A 21,547-nucleotide genomic window follows, 5' to 3' on the forward strand; every position below is an offset into this window, starting at 1 on the left:
GTTTTTGTATTTTGGGCTATTTAAAATAGTTGGTATTTGAGAGTTGTGATTTTTGTATTTTAATAAACACATGTGCTTAGAGATTGGGGTGATGAACAGGTATGTCATATGAATAAAAAATAAGATCACACCCTTAAAAAATAGATTGAAGGACTACAATATTCAATGAATGATTTAAACCAAGATGATATTGAAAAGGGTTAAGCTTCTTGTGTAGAATATTTAGGAGTTCAGATGAGACTAAGGGTTTTTGTTTAAAGGCCAAATGCTCCTGCATTGGTTTATAAATTTAGACATTTAAAAATTGGTTTTCAGTTCTGAAGCAGCATTGTTTTCTGCATTTAAGCCATTTCAGGAACTGTTGTCCTCTAGGGAAGCCATGTGGAAATTTTCTGGTAGTTTTTTTAGGCAATAACAGTTATGATTTAATGGATGAATGTTTCAGCAAATCTGTGATTGGTGACTTTACTAAAGACCACCTATTCATCCAAGGAAAGACTGGATTACAGATTTCCTGATGACTCTTTCCTCAATTCATTCTTTTCATAAAATAGAGATGTGGATAACAGTATCAGTTTTGACTTATTCGGGGGGGCTGTGAGGATTTATGTGAGAGCAGGGTACTTTGGAAACAAAGTGCTACAGGTTGATTATCCCTTATTCAAAATACTGGGGACCCAAAAGTGTTTTGGATTTTGGAATATTTGCAGTATACTGGTTGAGCATCCCCACTGTAAATACCTGAAATCCACAAAGTGTTCATATTTTTACAAAATTATTTATTTATTTTTTAGAGACAGGATCTTACTTTGTTGCCCAGGCTGGTCTCGAACTCCTGGGTTCAAGCAGTCCTTTCATTTTGGCCTTTCAAAGTGCTGTGATTACAGGCCTGAGCCACCGTACTCAGCCGAGGAAGTGTTCCAGAGTCCATTTCATTTGAGCTTGAAGCTGGTGCACAAATTTTGGAGCATTTCAGATTTAATATATATATATTTTTTAAAGAGTCTGAATATTTTTATTTCAAATTGGCCTTTACATTGTTAAGGTAGGATGACGGAACATACTTAAGAGCTTGTTAGGTTAACTTTCAGTTCTTAATATTTAGCACCTTTAGATGTGTGGAATGACACATCCATTTGTACTCTTGTCCTCTAAGGATGGGCCTAACCTTCCCCATATTCTTTGGTTGCACTTCAGAGGCACTAATCATTTCCTGTGACATGTCGTGCTTCAGTTGCAAAAGGGAAGCCATGGAGTGTGAGGCAAAAAGCACTCAGTGAAGGCTTGAAACTCCATGGTTTGTTTCAACTGTGAATATAATTGTTTGTGTGTCCCTGTGTAAAATTGTTCTGAACCCATACAAAGTCGATCTCTGTAGTTTGGTTGGAGAGAAAAAATGGCAGGAGGTCCCAGAGATAAGTCAGTCCAGATAGATCTGCTGTGGTACAGAAGTGACTGATATAAAACCCTTTAGTAGTCACCCATGACCCAGATTTAATATTTTTGAATTAGGGTTGCTCAAACTATGTTTAAGTTAAAACAGTTATTACTAAGTGATTTTATATTTGAAGTAAATTATGTACCAATGCAACTATTTTTTTTCCTGTGCCCTTAAGTCTTATAAAATATAATACTTTGTAAGATTTAGTAGCTATTACGAATTAATAAATTTATTAATTTTATTAATCTGCCATTTCTGGCAGAACTATTACTTTGTATCAGTTAACATCACACCCTTGAAAATTAGAAAGCTAAACATGACTGCTTTCTGAAGACAGTATAAATGTGGTTTGAAATTTGGAGTTTTGGGGTGTATAATTTGTTCCTCAAAAGGGGCTGAAGAGTTGAGGAACGCAGAATACAGAATGAGTGCAGCTTTGACTTTTTTTTTTTTTTTTTGAGACGGAGTTTTGCTCTGTTGCCCAGGCTGGAGTGCAGTGGCACGATCTCGGCTCACTGCAAACTCCGTCTCCCGGGTTCATGCTGTTCTCCTGCCTCAGCCTCCCGAATAGCTGGGACTACAGGCGCCCACCACCACACCTGGCTAATTTTTTCTGTTTTTCGGTAGAGACGGGGTTTCACCGTGTTACCCAACATGGTCTCAATCTCCTGACCTCATGATCCGCCCACCTTGGCCTCCCAAAGTGCTAGGATTACAGTTGTGAGCCACCGCGCCCGGCCAGCTTTGACTTTTTTGTAAGGTGTCTGTCACTTTAATTATTTTCCCAGCTGAACTACTTAGGAAACTCTTTCAACTTTTCCTTAAGTGAAAAAAAGTAGGCAACACTTACCCAACAAATGTAAGAGAAAGAGTTGCTTAATGTGCCTAAATAAGGTAAAATGTTTTATTTGGTTGTATAGGGTTCACCTCATTAAGGTTCCAGAATCTCTTTAGTGTTAATGGTATCATAGAACTTTAGATTGCATTGTTAATGATAGCAAGCTTTTCTTGCCAAATGAGTGTCTCTTTTTCCACTGTGAGAATTAGGAAGTGTCCGACTATTCTACTAGCTGAGTCTTATGTGAAAATATGCTAACGTATTATTTCTGAGTCTCTGATCCATGTGTCACAAAGGCTTGAGAATATTTTTCTCAATATCTTTTTAAAAATAAATTTTATTATGTACATTTAAGGTTTACAACATATTATGGGATACATATAGATAGTAAAATGGTTACTGTAGTGAATTAGATTAACATATTTGTCATCTCACATAGTTACTTTTTTGTGACAACAGCTAAAATCTTATTTAACTGGAGGATAGCATTATGCCACGTGAAATAAGCAGATACGGAAAGAAAAATAATTGTGGGATTTCACTTATATGTGGAATATGCTTAATAAAAAAAAAAACTCAGGGCTGGGCGCAGTGGCTCACACCTGTAATCCGAGCACTTTGGGAGGCCAAGGCGGACAGATTACCTGAGGTCAGGAGTTTGAGACCAGCCTGGCTAACATGGTGAAACCCACAAAAATTAGTCGGGCATGGTGGTACGTGCTTGTAATCCCAGCTACTCAGCACGCTGAGGCAGAAGAATCACTTGAACCTGGGAATTAAACAGTGGTTACCACTAGTCAGGGTTGCTAGGAAATGGAGAGATATAGGTCAAAGGATAGAAGATAGATACATATGATGAACAAGTCTAGAGATCTAATGTACAGCATGCAGACTAAGTAAAATTACATTGCAAAATTGGAGATTTTAAGGGATTTCTTTTCCATAACCTTTTCATATTTTTTTGTGTTCCTAGGTAGGATTATCTGGTTCGTCCTCCTGTTTTATAAATTGATAGACTGAAGTCTAGAAAATTTAGTTTATACTTCTGGACTTTCCTTTTTTCATGTTACTCTTTAAAATTATTTTTAAATATATGACTATATTTTCACTTTGAAATATTCAAATAAGTCAGAGTCATTAACATAGAAAGTTAACAGTTCCTCCTTCAACCTTTCCTCATCCTGTTCTCCCGAAGTAATCTTTGTTAAACAGCTTAAAGTATCCTCCCAGAATTTGTTCTGTATATTTCACACAGATAGAAACTTTATAAAAGTGTAAATGTCAGCATACTGTATATACACGATGATTTTTCTGTGTGCATTGTCTGTTTGCTCATCCATTTAATCTGCCTCATCCTAACTCCTGAATAGTATCCCCCATAGAATAGATATCCCAAGATATATTTGATAATTTTCCTATTCGTGGATGTTTAGATGCATATCCTTTCTTTCCTCCTCCTCTTCTCCTTCTCCTCCTTCTCCTTACTCTAAAATTATAAATAATACTGCTGTGAATATTCTTATGTATATTTTTGTGCATATATCTATAGGCTTTAAAATTTCTCATCTCCACAAACAATATAGAATTGTTTCCCACCCTTTCTCAGCTCATCCTATCCCCATGTAAGCTTCTGTTTACATGCTGGTCTGATGCTTAACAACTATTTCAGTAAAGGCCATGTTACTTAGGTTTTTGACATCAAAACTTCCTTAGTGATCTTAATTACTTAAAAGACTATTTCCTGACACAAGTCCATATCACAGTAAAAGAGAGGCAGGAAAAGTAATGTGGAACCTTTATATTGTGGTGGCTAAGAGCACAGTTTTCTGTTGTCAGACTACCTGGGTTTCAGTTTCATCACTACCTGTTATTATTTGCCTCATTTACCTTGGGCAGTTATTTAACCACTTTCAGTTTTCTTATTCACACAAATGGGCTCCTCATCCCCATGGTGTAGTAGAATATAGTTATATAATCTATGGTTTAGGGTGGTTGTAAGGATTAAGTTACAACATATGAAGTTCCTAGTGTATAAGTGTTCTGTAAATGTTAGCTAAAAACAGGAGGATACATGCCCATTTACATTTATGAATGAAGGAGTGATAGACTGATGGTGCTCGTCTTGCATTGCTGGCCCATGATATTCTGAAGACTAATATTAATAAAAGGTCTACAGAAATAGAATAATAAACTCTATTGACCAGACTTACATATGTCAAAAGTACGTAGGTCTAGAAGTGACTGTTTTTCTTTTACTTATTTTCATAATTAAAAAAATTTTTTAATGGTTTGAAATGGGTCTCAAGAATGGAATCTTAATTTATAACATTATGTCTATGAAAAATGAGGCTTCAGTTTAAATGTTTAAACTTACTTGGGAGTTAACTTAAGTCTCCCCTATATTCCCATAGGAATTTATTCAAGGATTATGTCTTTATCATCTTCATGTACTTTGTCTTTTATGTGCTTTTTACCTATAGAAGCACTCAGTTAATATTGTGAAATTGAATTAGTTTAGTCATTTCTAGGAGTCCCCATCACTACTCTCTTTAGTTTTGTTCTCATTACTACTCTCTAAAATTCATGTATTATTTCCCGAATTTCTATGCCATGGTGTTTCAGAAATACACCAAAATGATCTTACAGTAAAAATGTGCTATTATGGGAATAGTTAGAAAAGATTGATTCCTCATTGTGTTTCATTTGTTCTTATTCTTAGATATTTTCAAGTGCATTTTCAATTCTAGCTCAGTATTTTCCTTAATGCTCATGAAAAAAATATTTTTTTGTTTTTTTAGAGAGATGAGTTATTGCAGTATTGTTCAGTGTGGAGTGCAGTGGCCATTCACAGGTGGATAGCACCCTACAACCTTGAACTCTTGGGCTTAAGCCCAGCCTCCCAAGTAGCTAGGACTACTGGCATGTGCCACTGCATCTGGTGAAAAATATAAATTTTAGGTGGATTTTAAATATTGAGACTTGTTGCAATTAGTCTGACATCTTTAAGTAGAAGATCAAGATTGTGATTATCACGAATCTGATAAACTGCATGCATTAACAAAGCAGAATTCATTCCAGTTTATGTTTGCTTGATTGAAGTGCTCTTAAGTCTGAGAGGTATTTTTTTAAATAATACATTTATATATGAAATAATCAGAAACTTGGCCAAGTATGATAAGAAAATATATCTTAATATTTTTAACAAATGTTAAAATAGTACTCAATAGAAATAACATGATTAACTTTATTTTTCCTGTTATAGATTATATATGAACAGGAAGGAGTATATATTCACTCATCTTGTGGAAAGACCAATGACCAAGACAGCTTGATTTCAGGAATATTACGTGTTTTAGAAAAGGTAAGTTTCTAGTAAATGATTTTATTTAATAATAGTTTATAGTGGTGATTCATCTTTGGAGAATTATCAGAAAGTTTGAATTTCATATGTAAGATACAATTATGTAATTGAACAGTAATTGTAAATTTAACATGGATATGATGTAGTAGTCAGACACATGCTCTTTGACTTATGATGGGGTTATGTCTTGATAAACCCATCAAAATTGCAAATATTGTTTATCAAAAATGCATTTAATACACCTAACTTACTGGACATCATAGTTTAATTTCCTTAAATGTGCTCAGAATACTTACATTAGCCTACATTTGGGCAAAATTATCTAACATAAAGCCTGTTTTATAATCAATTGTTGATTTTCTCATGTAATATATTGAATACTGTGCTGAAAGTGAAAAACAATGTTTCTTTGGTTACTTGAAGTATGATTTCTACTGCATGTGCATTGCTTTTACACCATCCTATTACAAAAAAATCCTGAGTCAAACCATCATGAGTCAGAGACCGTCTGTACTTTAGGTAAAATGACATGGAATATTCTAAAACTTATGTAGAAGTTGCAGTAATACAAATTTTTCATAATGAAAAATAGGCAGAATTTGAAAAATGTATGTAACATTTTTGGTTTACATATGATATTAGCATATTTGAAATGTAAATACTTAAGAGGCTGAAATTTTATTTTGGGTTCAGGGAATAGAATAATTAAGAATAACATTGCTGAATATTAAATATAGTTCATAATTTCTTTCTCTAGGATGCTGAAGTAATAGTGGACTGGAGACCATTGGATGATGCATTAGATTCCTCTAGTATTCTCTATGCTAGAAAGGTATTTAAGAAAAAAATGTGTGACTAAGGGAATACCATTTAAAAAATAACAGTATTATCGATATGTAATTCACATACCATAAAATGCATCCTTTTAAAGCATACAATTCAGTGGTTTTTAGTATATTTACAAAGTTGTGCAACCATCTACCAGTATCTAATTTTAGAACATTTTCATCACCCTCCAGAACTCTTATCAGCAGTTACCCCTCATTTCACCTACTTTCAGTCACTGGCAATCAGTAATCTACTTTCTGTCTCTAAGGATTTGCCTATGCTAGACATTTCATATAAATGGAGTCATATAATATGTAATTTTTTTTTTGACTGGCTTCTTTCACTTTGCATAAGGTTTTCAAGGTTCATTCATGTTATATAGCATGTATGGTCCTTTTGTTTTTGATGAATAAAATTGTGTATACAGTTGTATTGTGTAATAGTGTATATATCACAATCTTATTCATTAATTGATGAACATTTGGGTTGTTTTCACTTTGGGGCTAATATGTATAATGCTGCTGTGAGCATTCATGTGCAGGTTTTTGTGTGAACATGTTTTTATTTCTCTTGAGTATATACCTAGGAGTAGAATTACTGGGTTCCATAATTCTGTGTTTAACATTTGGGGGAACTGCCAGACTTTTTCAGAGCGGCTGCATCATTTTCTAATCCAGCCATATATGAGGATTCCAATTTCTCTGTATCCTCATCAACGCTTGTTATTATCCTTTTAATTTTAGTAAACCTAGTGGATATGAATTTCTGTTTGTTTCCTAGGGCTACTGTAAACAAGTCACCACAAACTGGGTGACTTAGAACAGTCTTAATTTATTGTCTCTCAGTTCTGGAGACTAGAAATCATCAATCAGGGTATTAGCAGGATTGATTTCTTCTGAGGGCTGTTAGGGAGACTCTGTTGCCTGTCTGCTAATTTATAGTAGCATCAGACATTCCTTGGTTTGTAGATTGTGTCCTCTGTGTGTTTTCACATCATCTTCTATCTGTTCATGTCTGTCTCTGTGTTTATCCCCTTTTTATAAGGACATTAGTGATACTGGATTAGGGCCCATCCTGATAATCTCATTTTAACTTGATTACTTGTATTAAGACCCTATTTCCATTAGGTTGGTGCAAAGGTAATTGAGGTCTTTGACATTGCTTTAATGGCTTGTCTTTTGACAAATGACATTGCTTTTGCACCAACCTAATAAGTAGAGTCACATTCTGAGGTAATGGGAGTTAGGACGTTAATTTATCTTTTTGGGAGGGGGCAGCACAATTCAAACCATAACTGAAGTTGTATGTTGTTGTGGTTTTAATTTATATTTTCCTAATGACTAATGATGTTGAACATCTTTTCATGGGATTTTTGGCCACGTGGTGTATACAGCTGTCCTCTGGTATCTGTGGGGTATTGGTTCCATTCGATGTAGCGTAGTACTTGGTGCACAGCAAATTCGAGTGTTACCTTTTGGAACTTTGTGGAATTTTTTTAGATTCCATTTGTTGAATCCACAGATACAGAACCCATGGATATGGAGGGTCAACTGTATCTTCTTTGGAGAAATGTCTGTTCTAAATCTTTTGCCTATCTATCTATCTATCTATCTATCTATCTATCTATCTATCTATCTATCTATCTATCTATCTATTTATTTATATTTACTATTATTTTTTTGAGACGGAATCTCACTCTGTCGCCCAGGCTGGAGTGCGGTGGTACGATTGCAGCTCACTGCAACCTCTGCCTTCCAGGTTCAAGCAGTTCTCATGCCTCAGCCTCCCAAGTAGCTGGGATTACAGGTTCCTGCCACCATGCCCAGCTAAGTTTTGTATTTTTAGTAGAGGCAAGGTTTTACCATGTTGGCCAGGCTGATCTCGAATCCCTGACCTCAAGTGATCTGCCCACCTCAGCCTCCCAAAGTGCTGGGATTACAGACGTAAGCCACTGCGCCTGGCTGATTTTGAAGTTTTGCCCCAGGTTTTCTACTTTCCTTCACTGATGTTAAGTCTAATGCATTCTAATTCCTGATCCCATGTTATGTGTTTTTTGTTTTTGTTTTTAAATCTCTCTAGAAGCTTTTAATTACTGTCTTTTTGTTTCTAGTTTTATGTTCTGGTTATGTGCCTTTGTGGATTTGTTTTTTTAATACATTGTGCTGGGTACTTGATGAGCTCTTTTAATATGGAAACTTCTGTCTTTTTTTTTATTTCTGGGAAATAATTTTGATTTATTTTAGTGATGATTTCTTCTCCATTTTCTGTTTTCTTTCTTTCTGGAACTCTTTACACTTTCTGGACTGGTCCTGTAATTTTAAAATCCCTTCCCCTCTCCTTTCTTTCCTTCCTTCCTTCCTTCCTTCCTTCCTTCCTTCCTTCCATCCATCCATCCATCCATCCATCCATCCATCCATCCATTTATTGGTCTGTACTATTTTCTAGGAAATTCACTCTTCATTTTTGCTATAATTTCATTACTAACATCTTTCTTGTTCTGAGTGTCCTCGTGTCCCCTTTTAAAGGAATAGCATTAGCATTCTGTTCTTTGTGGTTGTAATATATTTTCTTATTACTCGAGGAGTTTAAGGATAGCTTCTTAGATGTTTTTCATCTCCCTATATAGTCCATTTCCCTCTAGTGACCTTTTGCCCCACCCCCACCTGATTTCATTTGAACTCTGTTTTCTATAGATAACTTGCCTTTGATGTTTGTTGGTTATGTAGTGTGGTGCTCATATTTAACAAATTTAAGAGCAGATGCACAGAAGTGATTATATTTTCTGTAGGTATGGATAGGCCTGGTAATAGTGAGACTTCCTGGGGTGCATGGCTAAGCCATTTCCTTGGGGAATCCCTAATGTCAAAATCCATGTCTTTTCGGGCTAGTAGATTTGAGAAGAATCTGCCGATTCCTGGCTGGAGAGGTTAAGCTTGGATGGCAGTATTCTGCAAGTGAGTGGAGAAAAAGGGCTGGGAGTCTTGCCAATTTCTTTGTATAGGTTGACTTTCAGTTAATTCTTCTGATTTAAAGAAATTATTCCTTTGCTCATTGTGCTTAATTTCTCCTAATTTAGAGATAAATGATGTTTTCCAAAACTCCAGTCTTTGGAACTTAGTTGTCCTGTCTTCAGGTTGACCTTTAATCCTTATTTCCCTAATTATTGGCATGACCTACCAATTTGAGCCTTTTTGTATGCAGAGTTGGTAGAGGGAGGTAGAAGTCAGAGAGGTGGGGAACAGAGTGCTTTTGTAGATGCTTCTTAGCTTTCCTCACTACTGATGATAGGGTTAATAGGGATGGTGGTGAGGTTTTTTTTTTGTTTTTTTTTTGTTTTGTTTTGTTTTGTTTTGGAGAAGGAGTCTCTTTCTTTCATCCAGGCTGGAGTGCAGTGGTGTGATCTCGGCTCGCTGCAATCTCCGCCTCCTGAGGTCAAGCGATTCTCGTGCCCCAGCCTCCCGAGTAGCTGGGATTACAGGTACCCACCACCACTCCCGGCTAATTTTTGTATTTTTGGTAGAGACGGGGTTTTGCCATGTTGTCCAGGCTTGCCTTGAACTCCTGACCTCAAGTGATCCACCTGCCTTGGTCTCCCAAAGTTCTGGGATTACAGGCACGAGCCACTGCACCGGGCCTGAGGGTTGATTTTTAAAAAAACTAGTCAAACAAGGAGGGCTCCCTGAGAAATGACATTTGAGGAAGGAACTGGAATTAAAAACAATCTATTGTATAATTTCATTTGTTCAGTTTCCCTACTGTTTTTGTCTGTTTCCATTTCTTATTTTTTCTTGTGCCTTTATAGTTTCTTTTTATTCTTACTAGTTTTCCTTTTTCCCTTTTAAAAAAGAATTATACTGTCTACATATGAATACAATCCTGTTGCAAAAGTTCAATAGAAAGTTGAAGCCCTGCTTGACTAGAACCTTTTCCCTTACCTCTCTCTCTCTCTCTTTTTTTTTTTCTTTTTTTGAGTTGTAGTTTCGCTCTTGTCACCCAGGCTGGAGTGCAATGGCGTTGTCTTGGCTCACTGCAACCTCCGCCTCTTGGGTTCAAGCGATTCTCCTGCCTCAGCCTCTCGAGTAGCTGGTATTACAGGAATGTACCACCATGCCTGGCTAACTTTTTTGTATTTTTTGTAGAGATGGAGTTTTACCATGTTGGCCAGGCTGGTCTGAAACTCCTGACCTCAGGTGATCCGCCCACTTCAGTCTCCCAAAGTGTTGGGATTACAGGTGTGAGCCACCTCGCCTGGCCTCCCTTACCTGTCCCTGTTTAATGTATATCTTTCCAGATTTTTACCTGTACGCATTTTATTTTTATGTATGTATGTGTTTAGAAAGACCTAGTTTGTCCTCCTGTGTCAGTAGTAATGAGCCACTGTTATCAGCAGTGTAAGACGGTCCATTTCCTCACGTTGTCTTCCATATTCAGTATTATCTTTTTTAATTGAGTGGGGCAGAAAATAGAAATCTGTCAGCTCGCTTTTCGTTGTTATTGAAGTTGGACGTATCTATGTTTGTTAGATTATTTCTTCTTTGACTTACCTATTCATACCATTTGCCTGTTTTTCTGTTTTGATATTTGTCTATTTCTAAATAAATTGATAAGAGTTTTGTAATTTGGATGTTTTTCTTGTCATATATTTTAGAAAAATGTTCTAGTTGTGCTATCTTTAACTTATATATAGTGTCTTTTGTTGTATATAAATTAATTTTTGATTTACTCAAACTATATTGCATTTTAGACTTTTGGTTTTATTCTCTTTAAAAATAGAAAGTTCTGTAGAACTATACATGTAAATATGTTGCTTTTAGCTAATTTTGATTGCCTATAAGAAATTATACAACCATTGATGGCTTAAATAGCCACCATTGGGGCTCTTTTCCTTAAATAACTAAAAGTTTGGAGGTTGGGAGCTTTTTGCAGTGGTTCTCTTGCTTTTTCCTTGTAGTCAGAGGATGACTATTTTTAGGCAGCATGGTTACGTTCAAAGCAGGAAAAAGGAAAAAAGGGATGAGGCTTTTATTATGAAAGCAAAACCATTTTCAGAGTTGACTTCTGTTTATATTTCATTGGCAACTCTGCCTGTATGGGATTCTAGTCAAGCTTCTCTTGCCCTTTTTTTTTTTTTTGATAAAGGTGATTGAGAGAAAAGGATAGGAAATGATGTTCAGTTTTCCCACCAGTGATGTCATCTGTAGCCAACCTACAAACATTGAAGCTGAGATGATGTTATGGATTGAAATTAAATTTGTTTTAAACTTTAAATATTTTATATGTTGTAATTATTTTAGGACTCCAGTTCAGTTGTAGAATGGACTCAGGCCCCAAAAGAAAGAGGTCATCGAGGATCAGAACATCTGAACAGTTATGAAGCAGAATGGGACATGGTTAATACAGTTTCATTTAAAAGGAAACCACATACCAATGGAGGTATGAATTAAGTCTTTTGAAATCTTAAACTGATTTGCTACAATATAATATACTAACAAAAGTGCAAAGAAGATTCTTGAATGCTCCTCAGTGAGAAGGATGATTAATTTCTTTGGTTAATATGTATAAATATCATATTTTAGTGATATTCCCTTTTCATCTCTCTTTTTGTTTTATTGGTTGTGGCTTCAAAAAAGGATTTTAAAATACTTGCTCTATTTTATAGTTATTAATGGCAGAAAATAGAACCACTTTAAAAAATTGCTTTGGCTCTCCTTCATGCACATTTTTCTTAATCTAGTAGAATTTTAATAATCATGTTATTTTATCCCAAAGTAACAGGGAGAGGTGGAGTATACTACTAAACCATACCATTCTAATTTCAGCATTTTGCTGGACTCTTCATGGCTTATTGCAGTTTTCTCTTAATATGTGTTCAGTGACTATTCTCCTTTCTACATATATGCAATCATGTGCCACATAACAGCGTTTCAGTGACTGATCACCTGTATGTCAGTGGTCCCATAAGATTATAATGGAGCTGAAAATTTCCTGTCACCTAGTGACATCATAGCCTTTGTACGGTCACAGCACAGTGCATCACCTTTTCTGTGTTTAGACGTGTTTAGATACACAAATACTTAGCATTGTGTTACAGTTGCCTATGGTATTCAGTATAGTAATATTGCTATACAGGTTTGTAGCCCAGAATTTCATAAAAGAAAGAAACAATACATGGATGAGAAAAGCATAATCTGACAAGAAAGATCACTTTGTTAGTAGTTCTCAGCCTTGGCTGCACATTGAAATCACCTGGGTAGGTTAGATTTAAAAAAAATACTACCAAAAATTAAACTCTAGAGATACAGCCTGGGTATCTGTGCTTTTTAAAAGGTCTTCAGATGAATTTAATGTGTGATCAGAGTTGAGAACTTCTGTGTAGCTGTATAGCTTAGCAAAAAATGACAGAGGTAAATCCTGCTTATGGCTTGACCACAGAGTGGTCTTATAAAGTGAACAGACTTTATTTTGTAGTTATTAAAAGTTAAAGGCCGGGCGCAGTGACTCACTCCTGTAATCCCAACACTTTGGGAGGCCAAGGCAGGTGGATCACGAGGTCAGGAGATCAAGACCACCCTGGCCAAAATGGTGAAACCCTGTCTCTACTAAAATACAAAAAAATTACCCGGGCATGGTGGCGCATGCCTGTAAGTCCCAGGCAGGGGAATAGCTTGAACCTGGGAGGTGGAGGTGGCAGTGAGCCGAGATCATGCCACTGCACTGCAGCCTGGCGAGACAGCAAGACTCCGTCTCAAAAAAAAAAGGAGGCATTTTCTGAGCCCATGGGTTCATTTCTAAGCTTGAGGGTTTATTTTGAACCCACAGGCTTAGAAATTCCAGAGGTTTCAAATGTATGTCATTATGAAACTTTTTTATTTTCTAAAAGTTTTTTTCCCCCCAAAGAAAAAGCCTTTGTTTTTCTTATCTTTTACCCTTCTCATTTTTAACTTTGTACTTTTTTCTTTTTTGTTTGAGGCACAAAGTCAATTTGGGACAAACCTTTAAAAAATTGACTATCAGACTTACTTAATTTTGTATTTCTTACGAGCATTTTCGCTTTATATTTCATGAGTTTCTACTGCTACATCCTTTGTTGTTATATACCAGACAGGTTAAATGTTTTGGAAATATTCCTTCCAAGAACATCAAACTGCCTCATGTTCGTTCTAGAGATCCATCCAAATAAAATTTGTTCTTGATGTTAATTCTATTCAAGGCATATAGAGACTTACTGAACTGTTCTACTTACAAGAAGAGTAGAGCTGTTTGCTCAATTCTTCTGGTGTTTAGTATTCTCATGTTAGTGTGTTGGAGATAGTTTTTACATATATTTGGTGACATAGTAAATTCATTAGAACTAAATAATTTTCTTTACATTTACTTTGAGTAGAAAAATAGTTTGAGTTCACTCTTGATTTCTGTTTTCCTTTGTAACTATTTCTATTTCTAGCCAGTTATTTGCAGCAGACTAATTTGCAGATTACTTTTATGTTGACTTGATACTAGGTTGTTAATTCACTTATTCAACAGATGTTTCGTCTTTGACTACTTACTGTATGCTAGCCACTCTTCTAGCACTGAGGATATAGCTGTGAATAAGATAAAGTTCCTATTCTCATGAAGCTTTTATTCTAGTAGAAGGCTTAGAATATTTGTTTGTTAGGGCTTTAAATTTAAATGTTTCTTTGTCAGAGCTTTAAATGTGGAAATGTGTGAGACATTTTCTTTTGTATGTAATATATGTCTCTTCTGTTAATGAGGGAAAAATCTATGTAAAACCTTTATTCTTGAATATACACAAACTGCTAATAATTCATATAGCATACATATAGTGTTTAATATACTTCATATGATTTTCTTGCAATAATTTAGATAAAATACTCGGTGCCGTTGAGTAATTTAAATTAAAAAATTGTCTATATGTAGTTTTTTGGGTTTCTTTTTTTTCTTCTTTTTCCCATTGCTGTTTTTCTGTGAAATATTTTTGGTCTTTGCACATAAGCTAGCAGAATGTGTCTGTTCTAGGTAGTCTAAGTACATTCACATTTAAATGATTCATGAATAAGTTGAAATTCTAGAACTGTTCTCACTTAGGTATCAGCTTGAAGTGGTCTTATGAGCTCTGTAATATAAACACCGGTGAAATATTACGTAAAGTAGTCAAGTGGATATATGGCACTTAATCTAGTGTATCTTACGTGTGAGTTCACTGTCCAGACTGGTGTGAAAGCTGCTGGTCATTGTATATAGATGAGTCACTTTAGCTTCCTTCAAATGATGCTTGTTTAAGTGTTCATGAAATAATGATGACGCGTGGTTTCCTTGCAGATAGAGGTTCTGTAAGCTGTAGATTTCTTTTTATGAGTTTAAGAGATCTTATTGGAGATGATTGCAGATAGGAAGATGATACATACATGCAGGTCAACACTGATTAATATGTCTTCGGATCTAGTCTAGTAAGCAGCTTCCTTCTAAGTAGTTTATCTTTGTGGGATTGTTAGTGTGGAACAGAATTAATAAAGGTCTTAAATAGCAGGATAGTATGATACTTCTTAAGAAGTAACATTTTAGGAAAGAAATTTCAGAGACACGACTTACTTATGTTGGCGTTAAATTGTTAAAATGGTGTTTTACATTAGAAGTGAATTGTAAGTACTAGCATCATTAGTGAGAAGAAATTTTTTTCTCTTTCAATTTTTTTTAAATAGTTGATGTTTAAGTTGCTTGTTATCAATTATGATAATGTTCGCAAACCTGGAATTTTAGCTTCTATAACAAGGCCACAAACTCAGAACATGCTGTATTTTACATAACTATAATTTGGTTTGAACTGAGGTCTTGATTTAGTAGAAAGTTAATTTAGCAATTGAATGTATTCATTATTTTTGAAGCATTCACAACTTTTTATCTTTTCATACTCAATTTCTTGCCGTACTTTGTTTTTCTGCAAATAGAATGTTGTATATTCACTCCAGTGTTATTTTTTATATCAGTATGCTTACTTCACTACTAAGTGTAGTGTCCTAAAAATAATTACAAAAGGAAATGAAGGAATAAAGGTTTTGTTTTGTTCTGTTTTATTTTTTTTGACTCTTCAAGAGAATTAAGCTATTCTTATTTTGGGGGGAGTGGAAAAGATGAACATTTACTGAGAATTTTCTGTATACTTGGCTTGTACTAGTTAGTTGAAAAGTATTATCTCCTAATTCTTATTAATAGAATTACAATGGAGGTAAGTATAATTATCTCCATTTTACAAACAAAGTAACTGAGGCTTAGAGACATTCAATGATTTGCCCCATGTGATTCAGTTAGTAAGATGGTAGTACTGCAATATGAATCCAGTCCACCTGCTTGCTTACAAAGCCAAGATCAGTTTTTTTGGGCAAAGCTTATATTTTACATAGGAATAACATTTAAAAAATTTATGTGTGGTAGGATAACTATTTTAAAAATCATTTTTTAGAAGAACATATAAGTTGCCATATCTAATATAGGTGGAAGCCATAATAATATGAGTGCTGTACTGATTCCCTGGGTTCAACTAATTTATGTTATGCAGTCATGGAGAGCACTGTCAGTACCTTTTAAAAAGGTGAACAAAAATATTTTGCCCCACTCTCTTGTTTTTAAGATGCTCCAAGTCATAGAAATGGGAAAAGCAAATGGTCATTCCTGTTCAGTTTGACAGACCTGAAATCAATCAAGCAAAACAAAGAGGGTATGGGCTGGTCGTATTTGGTATTCTGTCTAAAGGATGACGTCGTTCTCCCTGCTCTACACTTTCATCAAGGAGATAGCAAACTACTGATTGAATCTCTTGAAAAATATGTGGTATTGTGTGAGTAAGTATCATATTATTTTCTACTTATTGAAACTGGATCATTGTATTAATCCCAGAGCAAACTAGTTTTACTTGACCTTGGGCATCAGTGACCTATGTGCATATGAGGACATGAACAACTTTGTTTTTTCTGGAATATTGATTTATTTGGAATAACGACTGAATAATATTGTGTTATTTTAGTAATTTGAATGTGAGACTTACCACCTAATTACTGTTACAAAGAAAAGAGTAGTTTAATATTTTTTCTACATTTAAATGAATGATGATGCGTTAGTAATTTATGGCCTATATATTTACCTAATTTACCCTTTATTATGTATTTTCTACAAAATATACAGTTATACTTGTGATGTTGCAGCATTAAGTCAGGCAAGTCCTAAGTCCTTTATAAAATTATTTCTCAGTTGGACGACAGGGCCTTACCACTTTCCAAAAATCTTGTCTCTCATTTAGTTACCTGTATGCATCTGTACACACATATGCCTCCTCACTCTTACTCTTCAGCAAGTATTTTTTGGGTATCTATTACATCCCAACACTGTGGTAGTTGCTTCATATTTAGTAGTAAAACAGAGGTGTTCCTGGGTCTCGGAGAATTCATAGTCTGGCAATTAAAACTGAGAAACTAAGATGAAAGAAGTGTCAGCTGCTTTGGGAGTTCCTGGGAAGGAATGAGGGGCACTTAATTCATACTGGGAGTAAGGATCAAGGAAGACTTCCTGGAGGAAAAAGCATCTAAGTAGAGACCTGAAAAATGAGTGACCATTATAAGGAAAGAGAAGGAGATACTTAGAGGAAAGCATGTTTTACAAGGGAAGAGTACAAACATGATGTAATCACACAGCAAATTAATTCAGTATTACAAGTCTGCAAAGTATGAGGGGGGGAGGGTAATACAGTTAAAGATGAGGCCAAAGAGCTGAGTGAAGTCCAAAGCACAAAGCATCTTTTGGGTCATGTTAGCAAGTTCTTCCAGTTATCCAGGTGAGATTAAAGTGGCCTGAACTGGGATAGTGACAGGAAAGATGGAAGTATTGGAGTATTTAGGATTAGATTTTGTGATGGATTGGATATATGGAGGTGAGAAGGGAGAAGTTGAGGTTTTGGGCTTGGGAGAACTGCAGGGAATGATTGCTAACTTTGTTTGTTTGTTTGTTTGTTTATGATGGAGTCTCTGTCACCCAGGCTGGAGTGCAGTGGTGCGATTTTGGCTCACTGCAACCTGCGTCTCCTGGGTTCAGACAATTCTTCCACCTCAGCCTCCTGAGCAGCTGGGATTACAGGCATGTGCCACCAGGCTCAGCTAATTTTTGTATCTTTTAGTAGAGAGAGGGTTTCACCATATTGGCCAGGCTGGTCTCAAACCCCTGGCCTCAGGTAATCTGCCTGCCTCAGCCTCCCAAAGTGCTAGGATTACAGTGTGAGTCACTGGGCCTAGCCACTAACTTCATTCATAATGTCCTCACTTTATAGTAGAATTTAACACCTTGCCTAAATTTAGATTCCGTAAGGCTAGAAGTGATACAAAAACTGGAAGAGTCTCGACTGTGTATTTTCTGGCATGAGATTCTCCCCTACTTTGTTAATCACCTCTGGCTGACAATAGGCAAGCTGTTCAGTGCCAGTAAGTGTAAGAAAGTCAGACCTGCTTGGTGGTATGTGGATCTTGGATCTCGAAGTGAGAATCTGTAAATAAGTTACCATTGAGAGGATGAGCAGATTTCAGGAGAGACAGTGTCATGATTGGAATAGAAGGTTATAGTTATTGAGTAGGGAGTTTTAGCACCATAGTAAGCTCAGTATCAGTGTTGTGTCACAAATGAGATCATTTGGTCTGAGACTGTTGATTAAAGCTTAATATCTAGGATGAGGGAGGTGGTAGCCCCTCTCCTTTTTTACTGATTATATTTTGGAGAAGTAGGCTTGAACTGCCAGTAATAAACACTGCATTTTAAATGTGCTAGACTACCTATTCTGTATTAAAGAGATAATCAGGGTAAGGAAGGGATCAAAATGGTCCTATGACAAATATTGAAGGATGTGGTTTAACGTGAAGAAGAGAAGTTTCAATGCAACATTAAATAAAATCCAAACTTCTTCACTGTCATCAACAAGGGCCTGCCCTGTCTTAGCTCTGTTTATCTCTTAAAACTCATCTCATGCCATTGTCTTTTCCGTTCTACTCATGCGGATTTCTTTCAGTTCCTAAAACCCCCTAAACTCTTTTGTGTCTTAAGGTCCTTTATGCATACTGTTTCTACTTGGAATATTTTCCTCTCTTTCTGATCCCTGAGGTCTCCATTTAATGTCACTTCCTCAGAGGGGCTTTCCACGATGCCCTCTTTCCCCATCTAATGTAGTTTTCCTGTCTCTGCTCCTCGCTATCTAATTTTCTCGTTTGCTTCCTTCATAGCATCTAACAGTATACAATAATTTTGTCTGTTCTTTTGTGTTTTACTCTAGAATGTAAACTTCTGAAGGATAGGGATTGTATCTATCTTGTTTCCATATTATTCTTAGTTCCTAGCTACAGTGTCTGGTATGTAATAAATGTGCAATAAATATTAGTTGAATGAATAAATGGCATGATAATTATCAATTTGACAAATACTTTTTGAAAGTTTTTTGTGAGAAACAGATTGGATATTTGCTTTATATGACTCCAAAAAGAAATTAGGAGACAGGGTTTTTCTCAGGAGGTAGAGTTTTCTATCCTGGATGGGTTCAAGGATAGTCTTGATAACCACAAGCAGTTATAGGGGTATATATACCTTGAATGTGTGTTGTTCGTGTTTTCATGAGAGTAGCAAGTGAAAACTTGTTTCCTTTTCTGAATTTGTAAACAAATGAGAAGTATGAGAATCAGAGATGGGGGTGGGCACACTGGCTCATGCCTGTAATCCCAGCACTTTGGGAGGCCGAGGTGGGCGGATCACTTGAAGTCAGGAGTTTGAGACCAGCCTGGCCAACATGGTGAAACCCCATCTCTACTACAAATACAAAAATTAGCGCCGGTTGTGGTGGAGGGCACCTGTAATCCCAGCTACTCGGGAGGCTGAGGCAGGAAAATTGCTTGAACCTGGGAAGCAGAGGTTGCAGTCAGCAGAGATTGTGTTATTGCACTCCAGCCTAGGTGACAGAGCGAGACTTCACCTCAAAAAAAAAAAAAAAGAATCATGATGGTGATGAAAATAATGTTATTAGAGGGGTTTAGACATATGGCATTATAATAATTCATCCCAGATTAGTTTTGAACTAAACCGATTGTTGTTACTTCTTGATACCCACAGGCTTTCCTAATGAGGACAGACCACTGAGGATGTGAATGAGAGCAGAATGAAAGCACCTTCTCTGTTGATAGGCAGATGTAAGAGAGAGGGAGAGAGAGAGAGCCTGGAAGGAATTATGCTACCCTACTCTTTCCCAATCTCAGCACTTGAGTCCCTGGGAAGGAGAGTTTCTTTAGGAGAAGTGCTTATTTCCATTTGGAAATGTGAGGCCATGGAATGGTGTTCCTTGTACATGTTTGTTTTTTTTTTTTTCCATTTAATTCAAGTATTTTTTTGAATGCCTACTGTGTCTTAGTTGCAGCAGTGCTGTTTTCTGGAAAGAAAGCAGTAATCAAAAAAGACATGGCCCCTGCCTTAAATTGCAGCTGTAATAAGTGCTGTGAATAAGACATATGGCACTGTAAGAGTATATTAGGATAACATGTAAGTTTTCCATGTGTGGGAGTGATTGAAACTCTGAGAGGGAGTGAAATCAACTAAGGGGAGGATAGAGTTGGAGGAGATGTGAGCCTAAGTGATTAATTGCACCCTTTAATGATTTGGTAAAAGAGAAAAAGCTTTGTATACTTTGTTTCTCTTCTCATTAGGCTTAATCATTAAGTTTTTAGTGAACCAGGATGTGGCTGCTCTTCTTGGGGAAGGAGATAGTATCAAGTAACTACTTCAAAAGCTATTCTTCTAATATCAGCCACTGCTTTGTGTATTCTCCTGTGACACTGGGAGGGCAATTTACTTTTTGACCCATGAATGGTCTGAAACGTGTGAAAACAGTACATCAAATATTTTATCTCCAAGGCCCCTCCATGCTCTAGGCTGAAAATAAGTGCTCCTTCCCTAGTCTCCTTCCTGTCACAAATTATGCCCAATTGTATTATGCCATGTAGCTCACCATAGATTTTGTAGAGTCCAAGTAGTAGAATAAAGCTGTTCCAAGTAGATATTCACCAGTATTTAAAAAGTCCCAAATTTATATAAGCCACCCCCCACTATCAGATTCTTTTTTGTTTTAACTTTTATTTTAGGTTCAGGGGTATATGTGCAGGTTTGTTAAGTAGGTAAACTGCATGTCATGGGGTTTTAGTGTACAAATAATTTTGTCACACATAATAAGTATAGTATCTGATAGGTAGTTTTTCTGATCCTCTCCCTCTTCGCACTTTCCACCCTCAAGTAGTCTCTGGTGTCTGTTTTTCCTCTCTTTGTGTCCATGTGGTGGTGTTTAGCTCCCACTTGTAAGTGAGAACATGTAGTATTTGACTTTCTGTTCCTACATTAGTTTGCATTAGGAAAATAGCCTCCAGCTCCATCCATGTTGCTGCCAAGGACATGATCTCATTCTTTTTATGGCTGCGTACTATTCCATGGTGTATATATACCACATTGTCTTTATCCAGCCTACCATTGATGGACGTTTAGGTTTATTTCACACCTTTGCTATTGTGAATTACAAAATTCTTAAGGAGAAATTTAAAGGCCCTTGTTCTTGTTAGTTAAGATTCAAATAAGTGGAATTCCCAAAATTTTAAGTTAAAGTTCACATAAATGAAAATATCTAAATATTATACCTAATTTTTATTCTACTAGGTGTCAGCCAGGGGGTTCTCATTTCCTGTCCCTGGAACAGTTATCCTCAGCAAAATGATGTTTCCTGAGTCTTATTTCTATGGTCAAAGATTGTTTTAGAGACCACACAAAAGAGTAGTCAAGGAAATCTTGGTTTCAGCCTCATTGGGATGCCAGCAGTCACCCTTCCTGTCTTCTTTTAAGTTCAGAACGAAGAGAATTAGACCAGATAACTTTTTTTATTTTTGATTAAGATAAATTGAGGAATGTGGCTTGCTTTTGTGGCCTTGTTGTCTTCCCAATCCACTTCCTAGTGAGTTAAGTTTATCTTCCTAAAGAGCTAAACTTCCTCTTACAGGAGCAGGGCCTTACCATATGGACCAGC

General features: G+C 36.2%; 1 protein-coding gene across 3 annotated transcripts in view; it reads left to right on the plus strand.

Annotated features, from left to right (window-relative positions):
- Positions 1-21,547, plus strand: part of TBC1D15 (TBC1 domain family, member 15) — an 82,545-nt gene that overhangs the window by 28,746 nt on the left and 32,252 nt on the right. For all 3 annotated transcript variants that reach the window (XM_011929343.1, XM_011929344.1, XM_011929345.1), the window contains 4 exons: positions 5,542-5,640; positions 6,398-6,472; positions 11,763-11,901; positions 16,097-16,307. In XM_011929343.1, the coding sequence (XP_011784733.1) occupies positions 5,542-5,640; positions 6,398-6,472; positions 11,763-11,901; positions 16,097-16,307 (524 nt within the window). The remainder of the gene's footprint in view (positions 1-5,541; positions 5,641-6,397; positions 6,473-11,762; positions 11,902-16,096; positions 16,308-21,547) is intronic.

This window comes from Colobus angolensis, unplaced genomic scaffold, assembly GCF_000951035.1.
Source record: "Colobus angolensis palliatus isolate OR3802 unplaced genomic scaffold, Cang.pa_1.0 Scaffold80, whole genome shotgun sequence".
Classification (NCBI taxonomy): Eukaryota; Metazoa; Chordata; class Mammalia; order Primates; family Cercopithecidae; genus Colobus; species Colobus angolensis.